At 41.8% G+C, this 19,764-nt stretch overlaps 1 protein-coding gene across 1 annotated transcript in view; it reads left to right on the forward strand.

The window, feature by feature from the left end:
• Nucleotides 1-18,714, forward strand: part of LOC308307811 (calcitonin gene-related peptide type 1 receptor) — a 59,781-nt gene extending 41,067 nt beyond the window's left edge. Inside the window, exons 6-13 of the mRNA XM_080753108.1 lie at nt 1,240-1,331; nt 3,443-3,569; nt 4,962-5,115; nt 6,251-6,311; nt 6,485-6,551; nt 9,595-9,813; nt 11,431-11,472; nt 14,624-18,714. Of these exons, the coding sequence (XP_080609234.1) occupies nt 1,240-1,331; nt 3,443-3,569; nt 4,962-5,115; nt 6,251-6,311; nt 6,485-6,551; nt 9,595-9,813; nt 11,431-11,472; nt 14,624-14,851 (990 nt within the window). The 3' untranslated portion in view covers nt 14,852-18,714. The remainder of the gene's footprint in view (nt 1-1,239; nt 1,332-3,442; nt 3,570-4,961; nt 5,116-6,250; nt 6,312-6,484; nt 6,552-9,594; nt 9,814-11,430; nt 11,473-14,623) is intronic.
• The last annotated feature ends 1,050 nt before the right edge of the window (nt 18,715-19,764 follow it).

Consider the following 19,764-nt stretch of genomic DNA (forward strand, 5'->3'; position numbering starts at 1 on the left):
GTGTGTGTGTGTGTGTGTGTGTGTGCGTGCGTGCGTGCGCGTGTGTGTGCGCAAGCTTTTTTTTTCCCCAAAAAAAATTTTTTTTTCAATTTTTTTTTTTCAAAAATCTTTTTTTTCAAAAACATTTTTTTTCAAAAACATTTTTTTTCAAAAATATTTTTTTGCAATTTTTGTTTTTTTTCCAAAAAACGTTTTTTTTTTTCCAAAAAAATGTTTTTATTAAAAAAAAAAAAAAAAAAAATTCTCAAAAAAAGAATTACCCATATTTGGCCATTACACACACCACACTGCCGCAACATGGCGGTGAAGGCCGCGCAGCGTCCTGAACTCTAGACTTTTGCGGCCCGAAGGGCCGCAAACTTCTAGTCGTATACAATTGTGTTGCAGATTAAAAATGCTCATGGATTTCTTATACAGCTTAGAATTGTTTGACAGCACTATCATCTTTGTATGTTGGATTAATGTGTATGTTCATACATTTAACCACTTGAACTGTCAATACTTAGTGTACAGTACTAGTCTGCTCTTCTTTTCCCTCTACGCCAAACCGCTGTGCCAAAAAATCCACAAGCTCACAACGCCTCGCAACCCAAGGTGTTGTGAGCTTGTAGATCTGCTATGTTTTGGCTAATGTTCCACTAAGAATGGGTATGCTATAGGGTTCAAGTGATTACAGGTAATGTAAAAAACATGATCCTATCACACAAAGATTTGGCAGCCCCCCTGTAGTAACTCTGGGGACCCCCTATGGGTCCCGGACCCCCTGTTGAAGACCCCTGGTGTAGGGATATCATCTCTATTCCCTTTGATCGTGTTCACATGTCTTTTCACGTTAACCACAACACAAACCCCAGTGTCCCCATTTTGGGTGAATGTTTTAAGAAAATAGCCAATCTACAAGCTCACAACATGTGGCATTGCGGCGCTTGAGCGAAGCGATTTGGTGTTGAAGGAAAAATGAAGGGGGTCTAGTATGGACTCCTGTGGGACTCCGGGGGTCGAAGTATATAGGTTCAACATTGCTACAACATCCATAAAAGTCATCTCACCATTAAACATCCACAAAAGATTTTCATAGAAACACAGTATATAGTCTAGTAAAGCATATTTGTAGCCTACGGCATGGTTAGTCGGTCATCTGCTTTTATGGGTTATTATTCGCACACTAAAGTTTAAAACAAACATCACCAGGTCAATAAAATGTCAAGTCAAATTATATTTCCTTTTGTTTCCTTCCAGACCGCAATGAATCTTTTCTACTTGACCCTCATTGGTCATGGGCTGTCGCTGACCTCGCTGTTTGTCTCGCTGGGAATATTCTTTCATTTCAAGTACGTGGACCAAAACAATAGAGCTAATGTCATGTGACCAACCACACAATCAGGGGCGTCACAAGGGGTAGGAAAGTGGGACTGAGTTACCAGGGCCCAAGGTGGAGGGGCCCTAGTAACTTTAGCTATTGAAAAATAGCAGATATACAAGCTCACAGCGCGGCACCGAGTGCCGCGCTGCGAGCTTGTAGATCTGCTATGTTTGAAAAGTCGTGAAAATGTGCGCAAATCTTGAATATATGTATTTTTTAAGTGAACATTTGTAACTCACTAACTTTGCTTCTGGGGGGTCCCTGGAACTAAATATTTTGAGATGGGGGGTCCTTCACATGAAAAAGTTTGAGCATCACTGACATGGAAACATAGGTTTCTTGGCACACATTTTCACGATTTTTCAAAAATAGCAGATCTACAAGCTCGCAGTGCGGCACTCGGTGCCGCGCTGTGAGCTTGTATATCTGCTATTTTTCAATAGTTAACATTCATGGGGGGCCCGCAGTGAATCCTTGTACCCAGGGCCCAGAATTTGGTGTGACGCCCCTGCACACAATAGAGCTAATGTCTTATGGAATGGATCGCTTTAATTGCAGAGCAATACCTTTGATGCATTGTGCTTAGTTTAGATCAGGGGTTCTCAAACCTTTTCAGGCCGTGACCCCCAAAATAAACATATTTGAACTAGGGACCCCCACCCCCCACCCTGACAAGCACTTGGAATTGTATTACATTCAATGTGACTCGGTTCCACAGATAAATATTGTGAAATTGTAGATCTGCTATTTTCACAATGTTCGACTCTTGCTTACTTAATATTTGACCGTTTGGCCAGTTTGGTATTAAACTATTACATCTTGAAAGTCCTTAAATTGTGACTTTACAAATGTGCAGATACCCCTGTATACGCTTATACTGTGTGTTGGTTTGTTTACCGTTGAGTGAGAAAAATAAAATTACATTAATTTAATCATCTGGGGACCCCACAAAATAATTTGGGGACCCCACAAGTTTGAGAACCACTGGTTTAGATAATGGTCAACATGAGGCTTGTGAGGCTCCGGGAGGGGTATAGTAACTGAGACTTAGGCTTTCTTTGGCTCCACTCGTTACACAGTGCATATTGGGTATTGTCCTGCTGACCCATCCATTCTACCTCCAACAAACATGCTGTGTTTGTGTTACTGCTGCTATTGGATCTGCACAGATACACAGTGGGGCCTTTTCCACCGGCAAAGAACCGCTTCGGGTTCTTTCATCCCACCTATGTGGCAACTTTCTTGGAAGCTTGGTTCGTTCTTGCGAGCCAGGCGCGAACTGGCTTGTGTTTCCACCAGATTGAACCAGAGCCATTGTCCCCCAGTTCAGATGGTGGTTCACTGGGGGGGAAAAAAACAAGTATTTTAAGGTTCCCGTTCCAAACCAACTTTTACGGTTCAGAACCAACTCCGGTTCTCGGTGGAAAAGCTCACCTCTGGTTCATCCCATAGGCGGGAGAAAGAACCCGAACCGGTTCTTTGCCGGTAGAAAAGGCCCCAGTATGTTTTTTATTTTTATTTAATTATTTTCTGGGATGCACTTTCTCTGTTTCCGGACCACAACCACCGGGGCCAGCAATAATACAAACAAGTCACTGACTAATGAAGTAACACTTCATTAGTCAGCCGGCCAAGTTTCCCATGGGTCCCCATGCAGCTAAATTGTTGATAGTTAGAGTTATACAGCTATATTTTCGCCCATGCTTTACCCCTTATACCTAAACTTCTTTGTCTTTATTTTTACTATTTTGAAAAACATTTTAAAATAGTTTAACTTGTCGATCTACACCGACACGTTGTGAGCTTGTAGATCGGCTGATGTAGAGCTGCTGTTTGAAGTATTTTAAATTGTTTTTCAAAATAGTAAGAAAGGGCAAAGAAGAAAATAGGGCCCTCAGAGTGTACAAATGGAACCAATGGAACCAAATGGACCCTCATGGGTTTGGTTGCGTTTTTACACGCTCAGTTATGGGGGTCTCTGTGGCCTAATCATGCACACCAAACTGGGACTGGGAGTCCTTGAAATGTTTGAGAACCACTGCACTACAGTACAATGACTCATGTTTCCCTCCACTGCAGGAGTTTAAGCTGCCAAAGAATCACCCTTCACAAGAACCTCTTCTTCTCCTTTGTGCTAAACTCTGTGATCACGATTATCTGGTTGACGGCAGTGGCGAACAACCAGGAACTGGTGCAGAGGAATCCTGTGAGTGGTTTAATGGATAACCTTTCACAAATCCAAACTAACTGTAATATCTCTGAAACCACTGTTGCGTTGGTGATTCAATGTTTAATGACGTCACGCGCACATGGCTTTCACCTACTGTACATTACAGGAATTAACAGGTTCAGACAATGGTGTATTGATATATGCATACAGGCTCATCTCTTTGTTAAATCACCCTGCTGTGACACTAAACGTTGTCGAGGTGTGAATTTGGGGGTTATTTTGAATCGATGTATGTCCGTGCGCGTGAGAGGAATGACACTGGTCAGAAAAGACCGGACCAATGCAACACTGTAGGGCCTTTTCCACCGGCAAAGAAACGGTTCCAGAACCAGTGCCGGTTCAATTTCTTGGAACCAAGAAGGATTTTGTGGTTCCCGTACGGAACCAACTCGCGGTGGAAAAGTTCAACTCTGGTTCATCCCATAGCCGGGAGAAAGAACCAGAACCGGTTCTTTTGCCGGTGGAAAAGGCCCTCTGTTTTGTCCTCTGACTTAAAGGAGTAGTTCACCCCCAAAATGACTTTTTTTCTATCAATTACTCAACCTATGGAGTGAGTTTGATTTATTTTTTTATTTTTTGTTGCATTCCCAAGACAATAATTTGATTATAATAAATGTACCCGAATGTCCAAAAATGTTCCTTGATTTAAAAATAGAGTGTGCTTGTAGATCGGCTATTTTCACTAGTTTTGCACGACAGTCTTGTTTGATGAAGCAGGGCTTTGCGTTACGAAAAAACGTACAAGTTTGAGACTTGGAGTTACAAGGTTTCTGCCCGACAATGAAGATATGCAGTCATAGCACATACCATATATGGAAGTGGCTAACAACCAGGAACTGGTGCAGAGTAATCCTGTGAGTGGTTTAACGGATAACGCTTCACCAATCCAACTAGCTGCAATATATATATATATATATATATATATATATATATATATATATATATTACCATTTACTATGATTTCTCACTTGTACATTAAGTCGACAATGAGCATCTGTTAAATGCCTAAATTCTACATTGGTCTCAAATTGGTCTTCAAATGTGACATGAGTGACAAGTTCTAAAAGGCAGTGTTCTGCTGTTTTTAGTAGGACAATTCAGGGTGAGAGACACAATGGCAAAGAGATTACGCAGAACCTGTGGGAGGACCGTCATTGTCATCCCAGTTCAGAAAATGACATGGGGACTGTTTAATTTAATGAAATATTTCACGCTCTATCAAGCCAGATAATATTAGTCTAAAAGTCCTATAGTATGTGTGGCAAATAGTGCAGAACACCAGCACATGATGAAACCACAGTTGTGGAAGATTGCGATTTAAAATGCTGCGCATCTTCATTTAGCTCCTGTTTGTTTCATTTTACACAGACAAGCTGCAAGGTTTCTCAGTTTATCCACCTGTACCTGTTTGGCTGCAACTACTTCTGGATGCTGTGTGAGGGGATCTACCTGCACACCCTCATAGTGGTGGCCGTGTTTGCAGAGAAGCAGCACTTGATGTGGTACTATCTTCTGGGATGGGGTGAGTCATAAGGTTTACTATCATGGAAATGTTAGGCCTAGAATTATTGAATGCTTTAACCAGTGAAAAATAGCAGATATACAAGCTCACAGCGCGGCACCGAGTGCCGCGCTGCGAGCTTGTAGATCTGCTATTTTTTGAAAAAGTTGTGAAAATGTGTGCAAATCTTTGAATATATGTATTTTCAAAGCGAACACTCAAATTTTGCTTCTGGGTGGTCCCTGGAACTAAATATTTTGAGATGGGGGTCCGTGGCCAAATGCATATCATTTTGGGGGTCCTTCACATGAAAAGGTTTGAGAACCACTGACATAGTAGTCTCTCAAGAACAGACTAACTGAGCTCCAGTTAAGTGAAAAGGAACTTTTCTTTGACGATGGCTGGCCAGATTGCGGACTTGTATATCTGCTATTTTTCAATAGTTAAAGCATAAAATAATGATACACAATAATGTGTACCCGTTCTAAATTGGTTATTCAGGGGTCTTCAACGTTTTCAGGCCAAGGACCCCTTAGCCGAGAGAGAGAGATGAAGCAGGGACCCCCACTACGTATTGTATAAAATTGTGTTGCAGATTAAAAATGTTCATAGATTTCTTAGACAGACTTGTTTGACAGCACTATCATCAATGAGTGTAGGTTGTTGGTTTAATGTGTACATTGAACCACTTGAACGGTCAATACCGTCTGCTCTTCTTTTCCCTCCACACCAAACCACTTTGCCAAGAATAGCCGATCTACAAGCTCACAACTCCGAGGCATTGTGAGCTTGTAGATCGCCTATTCTTGGCTAATGTTCCACACAGAATAGGGATACTAGGGTTCAAGTGGTTAGTGTAGAAAAAATAAAGTTCTTATCCCACAAAGATTTTGGAGGACCCCTGTAGTAACTCTGAGGACCCCCTAGGGGTCCCGGACCCCCTGTTGAAGCCCTGGTTTAATTTAACCTCATTATCACAGATTTTCTCCTGTCTAACCACTTACTGTGTGCTCACAACTTGTCACGGATGCAACGCGTTGTCTGAGCATGCAGATTGTGGAAACTTTATGAAAAAGTAAAAGATTAAATGGTTTAGTAATATAGCCTACTATTTGCCATATAACAAATATTTTGTTACATGTTTTTTTTTTTACAGGATTCCCTCTTATTCCAGCCACCATACACGCCATTGCACGAAGCTACTACTACAATGACAAGTAAGCACTCAAAGGCATGATCCACAATGATTTATATCATACTTGTAAGAGTAAATTACACTAATAAACAAATATATAATTGTGTCAATAAATCAAGTACAGTCTCCCTAAAACAAGTGACACATTTTGGGTTCAAGTGGAGCATGTTGCATCACCATGCCTTTCTGTTTCAGCTGTTGGATCAGCTCTAATACATCTCTACTTTACATCATCCATGGGCCGATCTGCGCTGCTCTCTTGGTAAGCTGGCTCTGTGCAGAGCTTCCTTTCACTAATGCTTAGCATTTGGATGTGATTTCCTGTTTCATTTATCTCACACCCCTGTTTTTTTGCAGTGTGGGCAGGGTACGTCATTCGTTTTTATGCAAGCTATAATATGTCATTAGTTGCTATGTGGTTTGAAATTTGACATTTGCAACGAGGAAAATTATATCAATATGCATCTTGTATATCTGCTATTTATTTTTATTTTTTCCTACTATAAAAAATACAAAAAATTAAAAAGAATATTATTATATATAATCGATTAAATCGATGAGTTAGATAACTCATATTAATATGTATTAATGTATACAATGGTGTGAAGAACCTCACATGAGCCATGTCCAGGCAACGGAGTCATTTGCGTGCGATGAATAATGGCCCGTTATTCCTGCTCTGTGGTGTGGAAACAGAGTCGGCGGTTTGCAAGCAGGGAAGCGTAGCACAGTGAGAGGGCTTTATTTTTTAATTAATGGGTCGACCTCCTTTGCTGATAAACACCCACGTCTCTCTAGACTCCTGCTGCAGTTTGGAAATACAGCTAATCAACAGGCAAGGCATGTTTCAAGGAGTATTATATACAGTGCTGTGTTGAAAGGAAAGGCTCAAAGTAATCTTTGGCCAAAATGTAGCGTGGCTCGTTATGGAGGTTTTGATTGGTCCTTGGTATTGCAAAATAAATGAGTTTGGATGATCCCTAAACAGCATCCCAGAACACTTCTTGCTCATTTTAAAGTGGAGGAGAATGTCACATTATTAAGATGTGTATGGTAAGGTTGTACCCCGATATCTAGTCAATAATTATTTTTCTAAGGTTCAATTCAAGTCAATTTCAAAACAACCAAGTTGACCAAAGTGCAGTATGATAAAACAACTTAAAATGTAACAGATAATCAACATACGACATAAGATTAGACCGATGTAAAATAACAAAATTACTTAGACTTAGTTCCTCCCGTTCCTATTGGAACACTGGGCGACGAGTCCCCTCCATTTGCCCCTTCTTTCTCCATGCCAGCTGACTCCCATCCCGCTTATGTCTTCTTTAACCTCGCATCACCAGTCTTTCCACCTTGGAGGTAAGCCTGGTATTCGTTTTAAACGGGCTGTGTAGTCTTCCCAGTCGCTGCGAGTTGGACTAAAATATAACTAATATAACTATATAACTAACTTTTCAAACAATAAACCAAACTATAGGGTTTCATTGGGTAGGCCCTAAAATGATGTCCCTGATAGGGCTGTCACAATTATTACATAATCGTCTAATCGTAATTATTTGACATAATCGCAAATATTTTGTCATAATCGTGAATGTTGAAAAATGTTCATACATTGACAAACATTTTCAGAAATAGTGGAAATAGCAAGCTCGTAGATCTGCTATTTGCTCCTTTTGTATGAGATACTGTAACTAGAATGACAAAGTTGGACGTAGCAATATGCAATGTGGCCCTCTGGAGTGAAGGTGGAAATATAGTGGCCATCGCCATCATCAAAGTTGCCCACCCCTGATATACACAGTTATTTCACCAGATGGAGGGAATTTTGACAAAAAATTTCACGCAGTCAACCAATCAATCAATCAATGCTACTGAAATACAGCCTGTTCACATAACCCTGAAAATGTGATGCCACATTATCATGCAGTAACTTATGTTGTTTTAAATATGTTCAATATTTATGTTATTTTCGTGGTAATATTCTGAAACATTCTGGCTGTATTTAGGCACACCAACATATTTGTAAACGGATATGCAAATTCATATACTGTAAGGAGATATGAGCTTGTAATAAACAGAATATTAACGCTTATTTAATCACTTAAGCCCTATTTTATGCTTTGGCTATTGGAAAATAGAAGATCCACAAGCTCAAAACGCATTGCATTGTGGTGCATCGTGAGCTTGGAGGTCAGCCTTTTCCAAGAATTTCATAACATTTAGACCAGTGGTTCTCAACCTTTTCAGGCCGCGACCCCCTAAATAATTATATTTTAACTGGGGATCCCCCCCCCCCACCCTGACGAGCACTAAGAGCTGAGGCATTACATTTTGTATAACACGGTTCTATTGTGAAATCTACATGCTATCTACATACAGGCGTTGTGAGCATTTAGATTGGCTACTGTCACAATGTCAGCCTCTAATATTTGACAATTTGACCTATGTTTAAATTGTAATTTTAGATGTATTAAAAAGTCCTTAAATTGTCACTTTAGAAATGTGCAGATACCCTCTATGCACTTAAACTTTATGTTGGTTTGTTTACTGTTGAGTGAGAAAACAATGTTGCACATTAAGTCAATCCCTCCCAAAATAATTTGGCGACCCCCCCTGGGGGTCCAGACCCACAGGTTGAGAACCACTGATTTAGGCAAAAGTGGTTGGTTAATTCCCCCAAAAGTGGTTGGTTAAATTTAGGCCTGAACGCATTATTACGCAATATTTTATGCATTAAATATAAAAAAATAGCAGCGAGTGCCGCGCTGTGAGCTTGTAGATCTGCTATTTTTGAAAAATCTTGAAAATGTGTGCAAATCTTTGAATATTTTGACCCGATTCTATAAGTGTCTTCTAAATCCTTCTAAGGTTTTTTTTTTTTTTTTAACTATGTTTCTGTCAGTGGTTCTCAAAATGTTTCATGCCAAGGACCCCCAAAACTACATGTATTTGGCCACGGACCCCCATCTCAAAATATGTTTTTCTAGGTTCTCAAAATATTGTATCAGGGACCCTCCGGAAGCAAATATTTGAGTTACAAATGTTCGCTTTTAAAAAGATATATTCAAAGACTTATATATATAAAAAAAAAATATATATATATATATATATATATATATACAGTATATAGGCCTATATATGTCACGTTTTTTTCAAAAATAGCAGATCTACAAGCTCGCAGCGCGGCACTCGGTGCCGCGCTGTGAGCTTGTATATCTGCTATTTTTCAATAGTTAAAGCATTCAACAATTCTAGGCCCAAATGGGTTAATCCCCCGCTTGTTTCTCCCTCCCGCCATGCAGGTGAACCTGTTCTTCCTGCTGAACATTGTGCGTGTGCTCATCACCAAGCTGAAGGTGACCCACCAGGCAGAGTCCAGCCTCTACATGAAGGCTGTGAGGGCCACGCTCATCCTGGTGCCGCTGCTCGGCATCCAGTTTGTCCTCCTTCCCTACAAGCCGGAGGGAAGGGTCTCCTCTGAGATATACGACTACGTCATGCACATCCTGATGCATTACCAGGTAAAACTATGTCATTCACTTCTTAAAGAGGTGGTGCCATGATTTTTCCCCCCTCTAAAACATGATTATCAGGTATTTTGATTATACTAGGAGGAAGATTTGTTTTCCAAAAAAGTATTCAGAAAGAGTTAAAATTGGGTTTTTATGTGGCCACACCCCCAGTTCATTAAGTATGCATGGATGTCATGGTGGGTGGTGACCCAGCTGAAGTTAGCCACACCCCACAGTGTTGGGTGAATGGTAATTAGGGGAGGAGTTGATACTGTGACATACTTAGTATCTGTGTTTTTTAACTGACACTTTTGACCACAAGGTGGCAGCCTCCAAGAGAAAACAAACAAATACCAAGAGAATACATAATTTCTCATAAAAACCACACCAGGGGGTCTAATGAAGTACTTTCAACCTCCTAGACACATGAAAAACAGAAAAAGTACAAAACTATGGCACCACCTCTTTAATGTTAAAGAGGCAGGGGCTGCAATCTCTTAAAGGGCCTTTTGGTGAAAATGTCGCACGCGTCGCAGTGCGACGCGTTGTGAGCTTGGAGGTCGGCTATTTTCGGTACTTGATACCACACTGAACTAAGCATAATCAAGTGAATACAGATGTGGCGTAACGGCATGGATTTCTACACAGAGAGGGCAACTCTCAATATAAGATGCTGCATTCAAGTTCAGGAGAGTTTGGACGAGGCTGGCATGGAAAGCATTTGCATTTCTGTCACCATAGTAAATGCTGTATTCATGGTCTGGAGAGGGCACTTTTTACAGATGGATAAAAGGGCAGGGGCTCAAGCCCCCTTTGATGTCTACTGTATGTGTGCGCGTGCCTGGTCCATAAGGATTGTTTAAAATATGCTAGCAGTACAGAGCTCAAACAATTTCGAACAACTGCTTCTACAGTAATGCCACCAAGCTCAAATTCCCAAGCAGGTTCTTCTGGCGATTCCGATTTAGACATGCAGCCTGGTGAATCAGAAACCTCTGGCTTTTGAGGATTTCTGTGTACAAAACCAAGGCTTCCCTTTGCCCTTCGGCAACCCTTTGTTTATGTTGTAGCCTAGGGAAGAGCTTCAGGAAGGAAGGCATGATTATTATCTGGGCTGGGAGGCTGCAGAATGTCAACTGCATGCGCGTTGCCTGGGTTTCAGTGTGGCGTCCGTGCTTCTGGTCAGACGTGGGCGGTTTCATGTCGTTGAACAATAATTACAGGCCTGGTTCATACGGTACTTAGGCGGCGGCGCGCAGTGGAGACAGCCGACCCGTAAGCTTATAACACGCCGCAGCTTGACGCGTTGTGAGCTCGCATCTATCTCCTCAACGTGACCACCACGCACAACCAAGTATAACTCAGGATACAGGCTGAATCGGCTAACAAATCATACTGTCTACAATCTCCCTTTGTTTGTCTCTCTCTCTCTCTCTCTCTCTCTCTCTCTCTCTCTCTCTCTCTCTCTCTCTCATATGCAGATGCCAAAATGAATCATTGTGGAGAGGTTGACCTCCTGTATTAACAGCTTTGAAAGCGTATTAGGCTGTCCAGGCTTAAGGACTGTACATTGTTTAACAGTAATCATAATTTCCTCTCATGCTCTCTTTTTTTTCTTCTTGTCAGGGCCTGCTGGTGGCCACCATCTTCTGCTTCTTCAATGGAGAGGTAAGATGGAGGCATATTGACTCTCTCATATTTCCTTTTTAGGACATTGCATTAACTCGCATTCATTCCACATCTCCTTACCCTAACCAACCCGTGCACAAACTCACACACTAGTTAACAGATCAACATTAATCGTTTGTTCTCTCACACACATACACATACACAGAATGGGATAGATTCCATTAGGGCTGCAACTTTAGATTACACAAAATGCTGTTATAGTGTCCATAACTTTTTGTAATAAAGTGCATTTCTTTTTAAATATAATTTTGAGAACAATGAATTGTTTAACCATACATAGGCATTATTTTATAATTTGTAGCACCAAAGTGTCGCTAAAGAAATAGCCAATCTACAATATTGTGACGTGTTGTTCACTATTTTTGAAAAGAATTGAGCCTTATTGCCTATGATGACACGCCCAAAATATGGATTGATATAATATATTATATAATATATAATATTAATCGATATAGATATTAATCGATTCATTTTTCCCAGTTGATAAAATTGATTTGTTTGTAGATTCCACACTTCCCCACTGTTCCCCAGTATGGCACTGGCATAAGGCAGTGGTTCGCAACCTGTGGGTCGGGATTATTTTGAGGGGTCCCCAGATGATTAACTTATTGTGAAACATTGTGTTTTCTCAATCAACAGTAAACAAACCGACATAAAGTTTAAGTAGAGAGTATCTGCACATTTCTAAAGTGACAATTTAAGGACTTTTTAATACCTCTAAAATTACTAAATAAACATTGGCCATTGGTCCAGTATTAGAAGCAGAAATTGTGAAAATAGCCGATCTACATGCTCACAACGCCTCGCGTTGCGAGGCGTTGAGAGCATGTAGATCTGCTATTTTCACAATCGCAGCGTGTTATACAAAATGTAATGCCTCAAGTTCCCAACTGTGTTTCGTCAGGGTGGGGGGTCCCCAGTTAAAATACGATTATTGTGGGGGTCACGGCCTGAAAAGGTTGAGAACCACTGGCATAAGGCATTCATCTTTAGCGGGTCAGGGAAGTGTCTTTCAAGCGAGCCCCGGTTCCCCACAGCCTGTTCACACCAAAAAGATCATTCAGCCTGCTGGCATGCAGCCAGACAGCATGGACACAGAGAGCTATCGACCAGGCTACTGGTGATTGATCCCCTCTGTGTTTGGAGTGAGGCTGTTACAGTATATATGGGCCATATTTTAGCTCAAGAAGTCCTTGGCAAGTGGTATCAATTGGACAAAGCTAGCGACAGGGAATACAGCTGCTATGATGCATCATTATCCTTGTCTTAAGATATATCGTATATCATAATGCAGCCTGTGCTATTGAGTACAGTACAGCCTGTGCTACTGAGTTATTCTTGTGGTCAAAGTATGCTATCACCACATCGATGATAGTTAGTGAGTCAAATCTGCTCGCAAAACTAAACTATATCAGAATCTAACTAGAAAGGTGCAATGCTGGGAAATTGCAAGTGTGGATGCACTGACGCGAGTCGCAAGGAATCCGTTGGGAAATTAATTCCGTCTTACCATTTATACCAGTATGACCCCCCTAATCGGGAGATAAGCGACCATCAGGTCACCCCGGTCACTGGGGGGCAGAGTTACGGCCTTTTTAGCGGGCTGCAGTGGCGAGGGCCCGCCGATACGTGACGTGTGGGTACGGGCCCCGGCTCTCCCGGTCGCTCCTAGCCCGAGTTATATACATTTTTTGGCCATTTGAAAATATCCCATTGTGAGCTTGTAGATCTGCTATTTTCCAAAAGGTTTTATACATGTTATACATTTGAAAACTTGTTAAACGGGACATTCTGCATAACGGGTACTTTCTGCTTTTTTTTCTACTTTTAAGTACATTTTGATACCAACACTTTTGTACTTTTACGCAGGTGAATTTAGAATTCCAGAGTATTTCTACATTGCACCATTGATACATTCACTTAAATAAGAAATGTGAGTACGTTTCTTCCCACCACTGAGTGCATTTCTATCTTGGATGCTGGGGCGTGGTGGTGGACAGGTGCACAGGGGTCCATCCATCCATCCATCCATCCTTCCATCCATCTTCAACCGCTTATCCGGAATCGGGTCACGGGGGTAACAGTTCCAACTGAGACTTCCAGATTTCCTTATCCTGAGCAACTTCCTCCACTCCCTCTGGGAGTATACCGAGGCGTTCCCAGGCCAGTTTGGAGATATAATCCTTCCATCTGGTCTTAGGTCTGCCACGGGGTCTCCTCCCAGTGGGACGTGCATCGAGGACCTTCCTAGGAAGGCGCTCGGGGGGCCTCTGTACTAGATGCCCGAACCACCTAAGCTGACTCCTTTCCAAGTGAAGGAGCAGCGGTTCTACTCCAAGTCTCTCTCGGGTGATTGAACTGGTGCACACTGCACAGGGGTGTCACACCAAATTCTGTGCCCTGGGTACAAGGATTCACTGCGGGCCTCCAATGAATGTTCTTCACAAAGGGGGAGGGGGTTTAACCAATTTAGACCGAGAACGGTCTAATATTATGCATTTTTTTGCTTTAAAGGGGAAGACCACCCATTTTCAATATTGAACTATGTCATTAATATGCCTTAGAGGAGTTGTGTGGAAATAGAAAAAAACTGTTCCCAACCTTCTGTTGCCTAGAACTGGAGGATTGATTTTGGGGTTTGTATTGTAAAGTACAACTTGATGACATCACACATTGTATTTTACAATACAAACCCCAAAATCAAACACAACTCCTCTAAGGTATATTAATGATATAGTTCAATATTGAAAATGGGTGGTCTTCCCCTTTAACTATTGAAAAATAGTAAATCTACAAGCTCACAGCTGCGAGCTTGTAGATCTGCTATTTTTGAATGGTGCTCAAACATTTTCATGTCAAAATATTTAGTTCCAGGGACCGCCCCAGACGAAAAAAATGTGAGATGCAAATGTTCGCTTAAAAAATACATATATTCAAAGATTTGCACACATTTTCACAAGTTTTCAAAAATAGCAGATCTACAAGTTCGCAGCGCGGCACTCGGTGCCGCGCTGTGAGCTTGTAGATCTGCTATTTTCCAATAGTTAAAGTATTAAATAATTAAGGCCCCTCCACCTCGGGCCCTAGTAACTCAGTCCCACTTTTTCCCCCCCTTGTGACGCCCCTCCAGGTGCAGGCCGTGCTGAGGAGACACTACAACCAGTACCGCGTCCAGCTGGGCAGCAGCGGCCTGGGGAGCCACTCGGACGCGCTGCGCTCGGCCTCCTACACCGCCTCGTCCATCACGGAGGTCCCGGGCTGCTACAGCATCGACGGCCACCCGGAGCACATGAACGGCAAGGGCGGCTGCCACGACAACGACGCCTCCCTCTTCAAACCGGACAACCCCTTCGCCTGAAGGAACCCCTCGTCCCGGGGGGCGCCGTCTCCAGCCCCGTGTCCCTCCTCCACCCCAGGGCCCCCCCTCCCGCCAGCTCGACGGCGGCAGCGCTTTTCAAGACGGGCCGGTTATTACCCAGTGGCGACTGCAGCGGGTTTGAGGAAACATAATGTCCCAGGCCTCCTGACAAGCCCCGCAAGCCACCCACTGAAACATTTCTTTTGCTGCATAAGGGATGAGGAGGAGAAAGGATTGTATGAACAAGCCACTCAACCTCTTGAAGCATTTTTTGCTACTTTTCTCTGTCAATCCGGCATGGGCACTTAAACATACTGTACTGTGACTCTGGCTGGCTTAATGACAACAAGCGAAAACAAACACATGCCATCTTTTTGTCCACTGTTTGTAATCTGCTTCTGATGGTGTCATACTGTACATAATATACTCTGGTAATCAGAGTATGGCTTCTCTGTTACTGCTCGATATATATAATATATATAATTATATTCGTAACCACTTAAGGCCTATTTACACTTTTTCTTTTTTTCTTTTTTTTTTTTGAAAAAAAAAAAAAAGTGTCACGATGCAATGCATTGCAACGTTACCCTAGCTTGTAGATTGGCTAGTAGATTTTTGCTATTTTGGATGGAAAATGTTTGCCTATAATGACCCAATGCCCAAAATAGGAACGCCAGGTTGAAAGTTCTGGATACCTCAGAAAGCCTTGAGTTGACTTGCCAAAAAACAAAACAAAAACTCATCCTCTGCTTATTGCCAAACCAAGGGATCTCACCCTCACCTCGTTTTTATACACAGTGATCCGAGTGCGACCCCACTAAAGCACTTAGAAAAGTGTGATTTTTAACGATGTGCACAAGCAATTATGACCATTGACTTGACTGCTGGAACACTGCAGTCGTGGAAAGAGTTAAAGTTATCCACGAAAGTTGCTGCATTTAAAGTTGCAGTGCACTTGTGAACTCACGAACATGTGGGTTTCAGTAAATGTCCACATCTGGCTCCTTTGTTACTTCTAAGGCACATGCTTTACCAATTCATACTTTTTACTTTGATGTGGCAGAGCTTCACTCATCGCTGATCACTTTGATATCACGCTATGTTCCATTTTTTTTAAGTCATTTTAGATCCTGAAATGTAACGGTTTTGGACGTAATGAGGTTTCCCCGCGGCAACAGCGATATAATATGAAATATAATGTCATATCTGTTACTGTATATCTGAATGTAACACACATAGCTCTCACACTGTGCTTGTGCTGAAAATGTGTGGTTTCTCTTACCTTACATTTAACAGCGGGCAACAGCCGGCTACTCTGGGCTATGTCCTCCAAAAGTTACATAATTTTCATGTTTTTGGGCGACGTTTTCCACTATCGCCTCGTCGCCTGCTATCGCCAGTAGTTGCCGGGTCCCATTGACAAATAACGCACTTCTGGAAAAAACGTCCGACCGCCGCCCGCTGTTAAAACGCACCGTCAAGGTATGCATCACATTAGCATCCTGCCCAATTCTTGTGGCATTAATGGTCACAAGTAAAGCCCAGCAGTACTCACTCAAGGCTAGGCGATTGAGGTCTTGTAAGACGCCACTGCGCTGTTTTAGAATTACTGTAAACCATGGGTCTTCAACAGGGGGTCCGGGACCCCTAGGGGGTCCTCGGAGTTACTACAGGGGGGCCACCAAATCTTTGTGATAGGACCATTCTTTTAAATTAACAACTTGAACCCTCGCATCCCTATTCTAAGGAGAACTTTAGCCAAAAATCGCCAAAAATCTGCAAGCTCTCAACGCCTCGGGCTGCAAGGCATTGAGAGCTTGTAGATCAGCTATTTTGAGCAAATGGGATTGGTGTAGAGGTAACAAAAGAGCAGACCAAGTACAGAGTGAAAGGTCAAGTTAACTAAAAACACGAATCCAACATAGACTGCTGACAGTGCTGTCAAACAAGTCTATGAATCCCCATGAATTCCAATCACACATTTATACAATATGTAGAGGGGGTCCCTGCTTCATCTCTCTCTCAGCTATAAAGGGGTCCTTGGCCTGAAAACGTTGAAGACCCTTGCTGTCAAACATGTTGAGACTTATGCATTTACAGATCAGATCAGCACATAATCGTTACTGTTCCGCTTTCAGTTCCATCCATAATTTGTTTTGGGGATTTTAAATAATTATTTAAAACATTGTCACTGTCCAAAATGCTGGAAAACACCACTCGCTATCACTTGATGTAAATACTATGTACAGAACATCTTGCACTAGAGAAAGGAGAGTAAGTTGTGGATGTGTACTGTATGTGCACGCATGCGCACGCATGCATGTGTGAATATATGCATGTGTGCGTGTGACTGTCTGTTTTTTGTTGTTTTTCTTTTTTTGTGGTTAATGATATTTCTTCACCTTGTAATAGGTCGTTGTCCGGTGAAAACCTTGTACGGTATGTCCAAAAACATTCGTTTTGCATTCATCATTTTAAAAATGATTTAAACTAGTGAAAACAGCCGATCTACAAGCGTGTAGATCGTGCTTGTAGATCACTACTTTTGTGCGTTGGGCCTTGTACGATGAAGCAGGGCTTTACTTTGCGAAAGAACTTACACATTTGAAACTTGGAGATACGAGGTTTCTGCCCGACAGCGACGATATTGAAGTCCACATGCTGGATGAAATGTGCTCTATATAATGTCTAATTGATTGATACATTAATTTCTGTGAGGATATATACACACACACACACACACACACACACACACACACACACACACACAAATATACGCACACATACACACATATACACAGGCAGTATTTATGAATATCTCACGTTTGGAGGCATTCAACCATGAATCATCCGTCTCGTGTAATCTCATGTTTAAGCGCTGTCGAAGGACTTATTTGCTTAGGCGCGTGTGAGAAAGTTGAAGAGTTGTGTGTTCTTTGGGTTCCCAAGCTGCAAGGTTCCAGCTGCAAGAGATCTTGATGCCTGTGTTATGTGCATATTAACCTATATAGAATAGATTTATTCTACAGCTGTGTCAAATCGTAGGTGTGATCACTGAACGGGGCGTGAGAGGCCTTTGAAAATTGGTAACTAATACTTTCATTTGCTTGGTTTTTTAGATGGGGTTCAAATGACATGACGATCATCATATTGTTTCAGGATGTTGTTTAGCAAGGAGAATTCCAGATGTGTGATAGTTTTGTGAATGCATCACGGGCAATGTGTCATATAGGCTCTTTGAACCACTGACAAAGAGCAGGAATCAGACTTCATAGTAGAGGGGAGAACACGAGTCCCACCCTGCCTGGGTGACTCCAACAGGGCTCTGTTTCATTTCATTCAGAAGTTACGCTATTGGTTGGCTGGCTGGCCCAACAACAAACGAGCCAATCACAGAGAAATCATCACTCCGGGCTATGGGATGTCATTCCTCCAGGCTATATGGCATAGTCTATATCCTATTAACCGACCCTTTCTTATCATTTGACCTTGGGGCTGGTGCTAATTGCGTTGCCACGGACACATCCCCCAACCTTTTGTTCAGGTCAAGCCCTGGATGATCTATTATACTGGCACGACCAAACCTCTGCAGGAATAGTCGAAAGACCTGAACATCACTAGCTCTTTTTGGAACCTCTCCCCGTGGCGAACTATCGCCGGAAAAATCTCATTTGGGTATGTAACTGCGAGTAACCTCATCTCGGAGCTATATAGCGGAGAGAGAGGTTCAGAAAGGAGCTAATGATCACTGACTAATGACGCCACACTGTCAGAGTGCTGCAGCAACCTGTATCCAGTTTCAAACGAAAAGCCCTCCAGTGTTTCACACAGACCAGCCTTAAACTAGGCCTTGACCTAGTGTATGTATGTATATATATACTGTATATATATATATATATATATATATATATATATATATATATATATATATACAATAGATCTGCAGGACAGTTTCTCGATCACCATCTGGACATAATGATTATTAAAATATAAAACACTATATAATTCATCACCATTTTAATCTGGCATAGCACTGCTTGGAACAAATACTGTACTATGACAGCATTGTGAAGCCTTCGTAAACCATTTATAAGTCCGTCATACCGTAGATGCATTATAATAATTTATATGAGTCACTCATAATGGTGGAGTCGTTATTGCCAAATGTAGTTTAATTCTCGTGCCATCCATTGTTAAGATGTATATTTTGTGTGTTACTGTTTTAAATGGCCTTTCAAAGGTCTTATAAATGGTTTATGAGATCCTAAGAGACGCTTTGGCAACATATGTATTGTAAAGTATGACAAAGGCATAGAGGACTATGTCTGTAGTTTTGTATTTGTATTTTTAATTTTTCTCTGTTTTGTTTGTTTGATTTTATTGTACTGTATTTTAAAGGAATACTCCACTGTTCTTCAATTGTATGTCCATATATTGATCAATGCGTCTGTATCTTCATTGGTAGGAGTATATTGATCAATAAATCTGTATCTTCATTGGTAGGAGTATATTGATCAATACATCTGTATCGCCAAATTAAAGGTAGAAACACAAGTCGTCTGTGCTGTGACATAACTATGCCGGCACAACGCAGATGTAATTAATGAATCAATTCATTATTGCCCAGATGTAGACCTACATCATACAATATAACTGGCACTAGTTATATTGAACTAATATTATCTATCTATAAATGCGACAAATCTCTGTCTGTCTGTTTGTTTGTTTGTAATCCGCGTATCTCGAGAACCGTTCGTCCCACCGGCTTCAGATTCGGCACGCGCGTTCCCCGCTGCGGCGCGGAGTGCAGTGCCGGGCCTCGGCCCGACTCGGCATGCGGTTTTCCCGAAGCGGCGCGAAACGTTCGGAATCTCCTTACGCGGAGCTGATTGTTAACATCAGGCTGTTCCTGA

The sequence above is a fragment of the Nannobrachium achirus genome, assembly GCF_963921795.1.
Source record: "Nannobrachium achirus genome assembly, chromosome: 22".
Lineage (NCBI taxonomy): Eukaryota > Metazoa > Chordata > Actinopteri > Myctophiformes > Myctophidae > Nannobrachium > Nannobrachium achirus.